Source organism: Lichenostomus cassidix, chromosome 26, assembly GCF_008360975.1.
Source record: "Lichenostomus cassidix isolate B80296 chromosome 26, HeHo_3.0, whole genome shotgun sequence".
Classification (NCBI taxonomy): domain Eukaryota; kingdom Metazoa; phylum Chordata; class Aves; order Passeriformes; family Meliphagidae; genus Lichenostomus; species Lichenostomus cassidix.
Window position 1 is genome coordinate 4,283,454 of NC_139506.1, and position 9,315 is coordinate 4,292,768.

The following is a 9,315-nucleotide window of genomic DNA, read 5'->3' on the forward strand; positions in this document are numbered from 1 at the left end:
TTCCCTCCCAAGCAAACATCAGCAGGTGTTGATTCCCAGTTCTCTCCCCAAGCACCAAGAAATCCGAGTTGTCCAGAAAGAACTGAAGCACCAAGTTGCCAAAAATCCCAAAGAGATTGGGAAATTCCATGGAAAATCCAACTGGGAGATGCATGGAAAAATGAGTGTAGTGTGTTTTCACCAGGAGCAGCAAACAGCAGTTGGAATTGTCATTCCCACTGAGCAGAAATCCCAATTTTTCATCTTGGAATTCCACTTTTTTTTTTTCTCCTCTAAATTAAAAAAGCAGGTTGAATATGAGAGTAAAATCCTCAAAACTCTGAGTGAATTTCTCAGGATTTGAGGGTTTTATACTACAAAGATTTCATTTTTTCCCCCAAAAAATTTCACTTTTCCCCCACAAAAAATTCACTTTTTCCCCACAAAAATTTCGTTTTTTTCCCACAAAAATTTCCTTTTTTCCCCAAAAAAAATTCATTTTTTCCCCCAAAAAATTTCACTTTTTCCCCACAAAAATTCATTTTCCCCAAAAATTCATTTTTCCCAAAAAAAATTTCATTTTTTCCCCCAAAAAATTTCACTTTTTCCCCAAAAAAATTTCACTTTTTCCCCACAAAAATTTCGTTTTTTCCCCACAAAAATTTCACTTTTTCCCCACAAAAATTCATTTTTTCCCAAAAAAATTTTCATTTTTTCCCCAAAAAAATTTCATTTTTGTAAGAAAAGAGAATCCAAATTTTTTTTTTCTGGGGGAGGGTGGAAAATAACTTTGCAGCTGGAATGCTGCTGGAGTTTGGGCTGCATTAATGAATTTAATTAAAGCCCGAAATTTTGTAATTACACCACAAAAAGGTGATTTTTTTAAACTCAAAACAAAGCTACTTCATGCAATAAAATTAAAGGATAAATCCAAAAACTTCTGGAATTTGAAAGGGATGACCTGGATAAAGCAGAAATAAATAATTTTCTGTCTGTAATTTTCTCCCAAATTAAAAACTGAAGTAATTAATTATAAATTTGAAGTACTTTCAGGTTTCTCCCCCAGAAAAGGGAAATCATTCTGGCCAGCTGAACAAATAATTTATTTATTCACCCAACTTTGTGCAAACATTGGAATTTTTCTGGGTTTTATTCCCTCACACCTGCTTGGAAAATTCCCACAGCAACCTCCAGCTCCAAACTCCCTCTCTCCCCTCCAAGAATTTGACAAAAATAATTTAATTTTTTTTAAATTAGGAATATAAATAAAGAGCTTTGTCCTCCCACTGAAATGTTTTTGGTGACCTCAGTGCAGACACAAAGTTAATACTGATTTTTGGTACAGAAAATGAAGATTTTTTTTGCCTTAAATTTCCTTAAATTCAAGAGAATTTTTAAAATTATCAGGATAAGCAGGTTGGATATAAAAATTCATTTCAATCCTTCTCCCAAAGCAGAATGACAGCGAAGATGAATTAAATAATTAGGGATTTTTTTTCTCCCTAAATTCAAGCATCATCCACAGCCCTTTAATTGTTGGGTGGGATGAGGAAATTCCTTGTCCAAAAAGCCAAGGAATTCGGTGCAGAAGGAAAAGGGAAATTGGAAATTTCCCTGGAAAAGGGAATTATTGAAATAAATCAAAAGCAAAGGGGTTGTGATGTACCTGAAGCCTGACTGGAATATTCACACCTCAAACAGCTACAGAAACACTCCAACAGCAGATTATTCCATGTAAAAAGTGGGGAAAAATCCCTTAAAAGAAGGAATTTTTAAAATGAGATTTTTGGAGAAGCACCAACAAAAAAGAAAAAACCAAAAAACAAAAAACCCAACCAAATCCAGCACATCCCTGAAGGAATTTTAAATCAAAACTGCAATTCCAGGGAACAAACCCCATAAATATTTCCTTCAAAATAGGTTTTGCTTTGTGGTTTTTTTTTTTTTACTTTTTTTTTTTTTTTTTTTCTCCAAAGTGCAAAAAAATCCAACTGAACAGTCCCCACTTCCCAAGGTATGGCAGGACAAGGCATTTTTGATTTTTTTTGGAATGGACTGAGCCCCAAGCAGTCTGGTTCTCTCAAGTGCTAATTAACAGGAATGCAATTAGAGCTTCCTCACCCTTCAGGGAGCTCCAGGGATTTTTGTCTGGATAAAAAAATGGGAATTTGCTCCTTCAATACCCAACTGGGAACAGGAAAATCGGGAAAATCCCCCATTTTTTTGTGTTTTTTCTCTCATTTTTCAGCACATGCAGCTGCCACTTCTCCCTTTCCAGGAGATCTCAAGAATTTTAAAGGATCACAAAACTTGCAGGAGTTTTTTAAGGTGCTAGAAGGGATCAGTCCTCTGGGAATGGGATTCTTGGAGCCTATGGAATACCCTCTGTCTGTGCTCTGGGCTCAGGCAGTAGCCTATGGCTTCTTCTGTCTCCTGGATGCGTTTTTGGAATCTGCAGCCATCCCGAGCCAGCTCCTCCCAAGGGCCTCTCCTGTCCTCCTCGCTGCTGATGTAATATTCTGTCACTTTCTCGAGGAATGTCACCTGGAGAGAAGAAGGATTTGGAGTTAGGAATTGTCACCCGAGTCGGAGGTAGGGAATTGTCACTCGTGGGCGAATGGAGCTGTCAGTTTGGGGTTTATATAGAAGTTATTTAATAGGTTTTGGTAATGAAAATGAAGGTTTTTTTTGCTTTAAATTTCCTGTTTAAAGGAGCTGAAAGGTTGAGAAATTTTCTCTGAGAGTGTAGGGTTGGATGGGATATTGGGAAGGAATTGCCAGGGAAGCTGTGGAATATTTGGAAGGAATTCACGTGGAATATTGGGAAGGAATTGCCAGGGAAGCTGTGGGATATTGGGAAGGAATTCTCAGAGAAGCTGTGGAATATTGGGAAGGAATTCCCATGGAATATTGGGAAGGAATTCCCAGGGAAGCTGTGGAATATTGGGAAGGAATTCCCATGGAATATTGGGAAGGAATTCCCAGGGAAGCTGTGGAATATTGGGAAGGAATTCCCAGGGAAGCTGTGGAATGGGGGTTGGGGTGTGGTTTGGGGGTTTGGTTTGGGGGTTTGGGTGTGGATATTGGGAAGGAATTCCAGGGAAGCTGTGGTTTGGGGTTGTGGTTTGGGGGTTGGGGTGTGGTTTGGGGGTTTGGTTTGGGGGTTTGGTTTGGGGGTTGGGTTGGTTTGGGGGTTTGGAATATTGGGAAGGAATTCCCAGGGAAGCTGTGGAATGTTGGGAAGGAATTCCCAGGGAAGCTGTGGCTGCCCCTGGATCCCTGGATGGGTTTGGAGCAGCCTGGGATGGTGAAAAGTGTCCCTGCCATGGTCCAGGTGATCCTTCCAACCCAAACCATCCCAGGATTCCATCTGCTGCTTTAGATGGGATTTTTGGGAATCAATTCTTCCCACTGGGGAGGGACTGGAATGGATTTCCCAGAGAATCTGTGGTTTCCCCATCTTTTGGGGTATCCAAGGCCAGGCTGGAGCACCCTGGGATGGTGGAAGATGAACTTTAAGGTCCTTCCCACCTCAATCATTCCATAATTCCATGATTTTTTGATCTGCTTCTCATGAAATGGGATGAGCTTGAAGGTCTTTCCACCCCAATGACTCTGTAATTCCATGATTTTTTTAATCTACTCCCCACGGAAAAGGATGAGCTTTAAGATCGTTTCCACCCCAATCACTCCATAATTCCATTATTTTACAATCTGTTCCCCATGGAATGGGATGAGCTTTAAAGTCTTTCCCACCCCAATCATTCCATAATTCCATGATTTTTTGATTTGCTCCCCATGGAATGGGATGAACCTTATTTAAGGCCTTTCCACTCCAATCACTCTGTAATTCCATGATTTTATGATCTGCTTCCCATGGAATGGGATGAACTTTAAGGTCCTTCCCACCCCAATCACTCTCTAATTCCAAGATTTTTTGATCTGCTCCCCATGGAAAAGGATGAGCTTTAAGGTCATTTCCACCCCAATCACTCCCTAATTCCATTATTTTACAATCTGCTCCCCATGGAATGGGATGAACTTTAAGGTCTTTCCCACCCCAATCACTCCATAATTCCATTATTTTACAATCTGCTCCCCATGGAATGGGATGAACTTTAAGGTCTTTCCCACCCCAATCACTCCACAATTCCATGATTTTATGATCTGCTCCCAGTTCCTGCCCTGCCCATGGAATGGGATGAACTTTAAGGTCTTTCCCACCCCAATCATTCCATAACTCCATGATTTTTTGATCTGCTCCCCATGGAATAGGATTAACTTTAGGGTCCTTCCCACCCCAATCACTCTGTAATTCCATGATTTTATGATCTGCTCCCCATGGAATGGGATGAACTTTAAGGTCCTTCCCACCCCAATCACTCCACAATTCCACGATTTTACAATCTGCTCCCCATTCCTGCCCAACCTCAGCCAGAGCATTTCACCTTCACCTTTAAAACCACCAAGCTGCCGACTCGCCTGGATCAAACTACTCCTCAGTTACTCCACAGTTACTCCAGGCTGCCCCCGAGGCCTCTGTGAGCTCACTGGGTTGTAAGCTCAGCGCCAGGACACTCCAGGAAAACGGCAGGGATTGCATAACAACCCCAAAAATAAAAATAAAACCCAGGCAGGAGGGCTGAGTCAAGAACCTCCATGAGTCACCAGACTCACCACGGGAACTGGACTCACTGCTCAGATAAGGAAGGAACACTCATCACTACGTGATGGAACAATCCCTCCTTTTCCAGCCAGGCTGGAAAATCTCAGCAGGGAAAAAATTTCAGGAAGTTTTTTTCAGGAAAAAATTTTTTCTTTCAGGAAAAATTTTTTTTTTTTCAGGAAAAAAATTTCACGCAGGGAAATTAAAAATACAAACGTGAAAACTTTCACTTTTGGCTACTTTTAACACTTATGAAGCTATTTGAAGGAAATAAAGGGATTTAGAGGTTTGGGATCTCCACTTGGCAGTGTTTAGGCCACGACTGTAGGATTTAAGTCCTATTTAAATCCTGGGTTTAACTCATGTTTTAAGGCTGAGTTAAACCCACTTTATTTCAGGGTCCAGCTGAACTGTTTGTGCTTTTGCATTTGGCTATAAAAATGTACTGACAGCAGGATTGATTCCTCAAAAAAAACCCCAAAACTGGCATTACAGATAGTTCTGCTGTGGGACAAATATTCCTGAAGGAGAAAAAAACATGGAGAAGTGTAAAAAACGTGCTGCTCCATTCCTAAGATTTGTTAACACACAACCAGGAGGGTGTTTGTGGTACAGGCAGCTTCCAGCTTCCCAGAAAATGGGAAAATATGGAATTCCAGACTGGTTTGGGTTGGATGGGACCTTAAAACTCATCAGGGACAAGTTCTCTTATCTCAGGTTGCTCCAAACGCTGTCTAGGCATGTCCAACACTCCAAGAATTAGCAGCAGCTGAGGATCCAGAAATCCCAAATAATTGTGGGAGCAGGGACAGCACATCCATGCCACAAACACTCCCAGGTTTTATGGGTTTGGGGGAATAAATCCTACAGGATTCCAGGTGGGAATGGCCTTGAGAGGGGTGAACACCACCAAGAATTCTCAGGATCCAGAAATCCCAAATGTCTGTGGCAGCAGGGACAGCACATCCATGCTACAAACAACCCCAGGTTTTATGGGTTTGGGAGAATAAATCCTGTAGGTTTCCAGGCGGGAATGGCCTTGAGAGGGGTGAACACCACCAAGAATTCCTGGGATCCAGAAATCCCGAATATCTGTGGGAGCAGGGACAGCACATCCATGCTACAAACATTCTCAGGTTTTATGGGTTTAGGGGTATAAATATTACAGGATTCCAGGTGGGAATGGCCTTGAGAGGGGTGAACACCACCAAGAATTCTCAGGATCCAGAAATCCCCTGACCCCAAATATCTGTGGCAGCAGGGACAGCACATCCATGCTACAAACACTGCCAGCTTTTATGGGTTTAGGGGTATAAATATTACAGGATTCCAGGCGAGAATGGCCTTCAGAGGGGTGAAAAACACCAAGAATTCTCGGGATCCAGAGATCCCCTGATCACAAATATCTGTGGGAACAGGGACAACATATCCATGCTACAAACAGCCCCAGGTTTTATGGGTTTGGGGGAATAAATCGTACAGGATTCCAGGTGGGAATGGCCTTGAGAGAGTTGAACACCACCTAGAATTCTCGGGATCCAGAAATCCCCTGACCCCAAATATCTGTGGCAGCAGGGACAGCACATCCATGCTACAAACACCCTCAGGTTTTATGGGTTTAGGGGTATAAATATTACAGGATTCCAGGCGAGAATGGCCTCAGAGGGGTGAAAAACACCAAGAATTCTCGGGATCCAGAGATCCCCTGATCACAAATATCTGTGGGAACAGGGACAACATATCCATCCTACAAACACCCTCAGGTTTTATGGGTTTAGGAGCACAAATCCTACAGGATTCCAGGCAGAAATGGCCTTGAGATGGGTGAACAGCACCAAGAATTCCCGGGAACACCTCAGCCCGGTGCTGGGTTGCTCCTGGCCCTGCTGCAGCACCTGGTTCAGGAGCTCTTACATCAGCCTGTCCCCACCTTGCAGCCTTTTTACATCAGGCTGAGGCAGCCTGGGGGACAATTCCCGAGGCTCTGATGTCATTTGGGGTATTGCAGCCAGCTCATCCCTTCTTTCACCATAAAAATTCCTCCTCTACCTCCAGCCCTGGCACTTGGAACCCCAGCAGGGGCTCGGAATTAATTATTAATCGAAATAAATAAATAAACCTGCTGGAAAAGCAAAGAATTGTAAGTATTTCCTGTTTGGATGACTCGTTCCACCAGCAGGGATTTGGTACTTCAAGTCATTACTCATCCAGATGTTTGAGGAATCCATCTTGAACATCTGCAGCACCACAAAATTTAGGGCAAATTCTTATTTACCTACATCTTAGCACAGGTATTATTATTATTATTAGTAATGCCCAAATTCCTTAAAAAAAAAACCAAACTGCAGTGACAGTTTGGGCTAGAAAGTCCAGTTTTTGATTACATCCCTCTATAAATGACTACTGAATTATAGTATTTAACATTATTCTAAATAGAAATGGGAATATTGGGTTAATTTGTATGGAAACTGTTTACTCCAGTAAAAAAAAGTGATAAAAACGCTTTCGGTTTAAGGCCTCAAATGACTTCCTTTTAACAGAAACCGGTGCTTTCCAGGAAAACCCATCCCAGCTCCGGAGTTTCTCAGGGAAAAAAACTGAGAAAAACATCCCAGCCCTGGAGTTTCCTCTGACGTCGAAACCGCAAGAGAAACACAACAGAAATTACATCTCAAAACGAAAATCGGAGTCTGCAAGGGGAAATTCTCCACCCGGGTGACAGCGAGTGTCAGAATTTCCCATCACGTGCCGAGGATGAGGCACAAACATTCCAAGGAAATAATTACAACATACGGCAGCACAGGCTGGAATGTTGGCACGAGTGACCTCACCTCCTGCTCGGCGCAGTGTGGGTTTGTTGTGGAGTTTTTTAAGCAATCCAAACCACAAAAATATGAATAAAATAGGAGTAAAATCTCTACCTTTTTCCGCTTGGAACTGGCGGGTTTCTCGCCGGCTAGAATGCCGCGCTGCCCCAAGTCAGTGACCCCGCAGCTGCGTTTCTCCAGCTGCACCCTACACACCGTGAAGTGCTCAGCAGTGACACAGCTCGGCCTCTCTCCCCCTCGCAACCCTTTTCTCTCCGGCGTCCCTTTTTTCTCCGCTGGCTGAAAGGCCGCCGTGAAATTCAAAGGGTTGTAGGGATCGTCCGTGCTACAGAACGAGTTCCAAAGTTTCAAGTTTTCCGCCTCATCCGCGCTGTCACAGTCCCACTCGTCCTCCTCGGAGCTAGGGGAGCCCTCTGAGGATTCTGCCCACGAGTCTTCCTCCTCCTCCTCCTCCTCCTCCCCCTCTTCCTCCTCTTCCATGTCCGATATTCCCTTTCCCGGCTCGCTGGAAGACGTCTGGATGGTGGCTGTGAAGTTCTGAGGGTTGTAGGGATCCAGGCTGTAGAAGGAATTCCACAGGTGAAGCCTCTCCCCGTCCTGGCTGGCAGCGTCTGAGTCGGAGGGCAGCTCTTCGCTGTCAAACCCGTCATCACCATCATCATCATCACCATCCCAGTCCTCCTCATCCTCACTCTCCTCCCCACTAGATACTCCCCCGATGATATAATCGATTAATTTATTCGCGCAGGCAGGTCTGGTCGAAACCGGGAAGTTTTGCTCTGTTTCCGAGTCCTCATCCTCCTCTTCAACCGAGGCTTCCCCCTCCTCAGCGGCACCGCGGAGCTCCTCCTGCTCCCCGGGGACACCTCCGGGCTGTCTCCCTGCCTCCTCGGGCTGCTCCAAATCCCCGGCAGCGCCGCGCTGCTCCTCAGTTTCCCGGCGGACGCTCCTGTGCTGCTGCTGCTCCTCCTCCAGGCTGTGGTAGCCGTGGTCAGGCTCGGGCACGGGCAGATGCCAGCGCTGGAGGAACGCCAGGCGCTTGCTGCGGAGGAACTCAACCTCGGGCAAGCCCTCGGCTCGCAGGGGCTGCGGCAGGTGGCTCTTGCCCTGCTCCAAGCCCAGCACGTACCAGTCCACGGGAAGGGCGGTCAGGCTGCTCCGCACCAGCCCGCCTCCCCACAGCCCCGCCGGGGGCTCCGGGCCGCCCTCAGGCCGCTTCTCCGGGGGCTCCTCCTCGGCCCAGTCCAGCGAGGTGTCCGCCTGCGGCAGCAGCACCAGCGGCGGCGGTGCCTTGGCGGGGCACAGCGCGGAGCTCAGCGCGGCGCCGGGCAGCAGCCGCTGCAGGAGGGCGGGCAGCGGCGACAGCAGTTGCGACACCACCCGCAGCCACGAGAAGGGCGGGCTCGCCTGGGACGAGCCGCCGGCGGGCGCCGCGCTGGGCCCCGCCAGCTTCGGCCAGGCCGCGGCCAGGCCCAGCCGGGCCCAGCCTAAGCCGGGCCCGGCGCGTTCGCGACCGCTGTGCTCCATGAGGCCGTTCAGCGCTGCCAGCGGTGCGGAGGGGTGTGTGCAGCGGTGCTCCGTAGCGGGGCGGCGAGTCGGAAGGCTCGAGGGACGGCAGGCAGCTCCGGTTCGGGTTTCGACTCCATCCTGAGGCAGCTCCAGCACAAAATGGCGGCGCCGCCGCCTCAGCGCTTCCCGCCCCCAGAGGGAGGGGCGGGGCGGCACCACCCTCGCCCCGCCCACTTCACGTCCCGGCCTCCCATTGGGCGGTGTCGCTGAGGCTCCGCCCACCGCATTTTGGGCCACGCCCCGCGGGGATTGCATCAGCCGGCGCGCTGCGCG

The 9,315-nt window shown here is 46.9% G+C and overlaps 1 protein-coding gene across 1 annotated transcript; it reads right to left on the reverse strand.

Moving 5' to 3' along the window:
• Positions 1–1,071: 1,071 nt before the first annotated feature.
• Positions 1,072–9,174, reverse strand: PPP1R15B (protein phosphatase 1 regulatory subunit 15B). The gene is made up of 2 exons (XM_085082870.1): positions 7,567–9,174; positions 1,072–2,523 (listed from the first exon to the last, which is right to left on the reverse strand). The coding sequence occupies exons 1-2, from the start codon at positions 8,998–9,000 to the stop codon at positions 2,311–2,313; spliced, it is 1,647 nt and encodes a 548-aa protein (XP_084938996.1). The 5' UTR covers positions 9,001–9,174; the 3' UTR covers positions 1,072–2,310.
• Between the last annotated feature and the right edge of the window lie 141 nt (positions 9,175–9,315).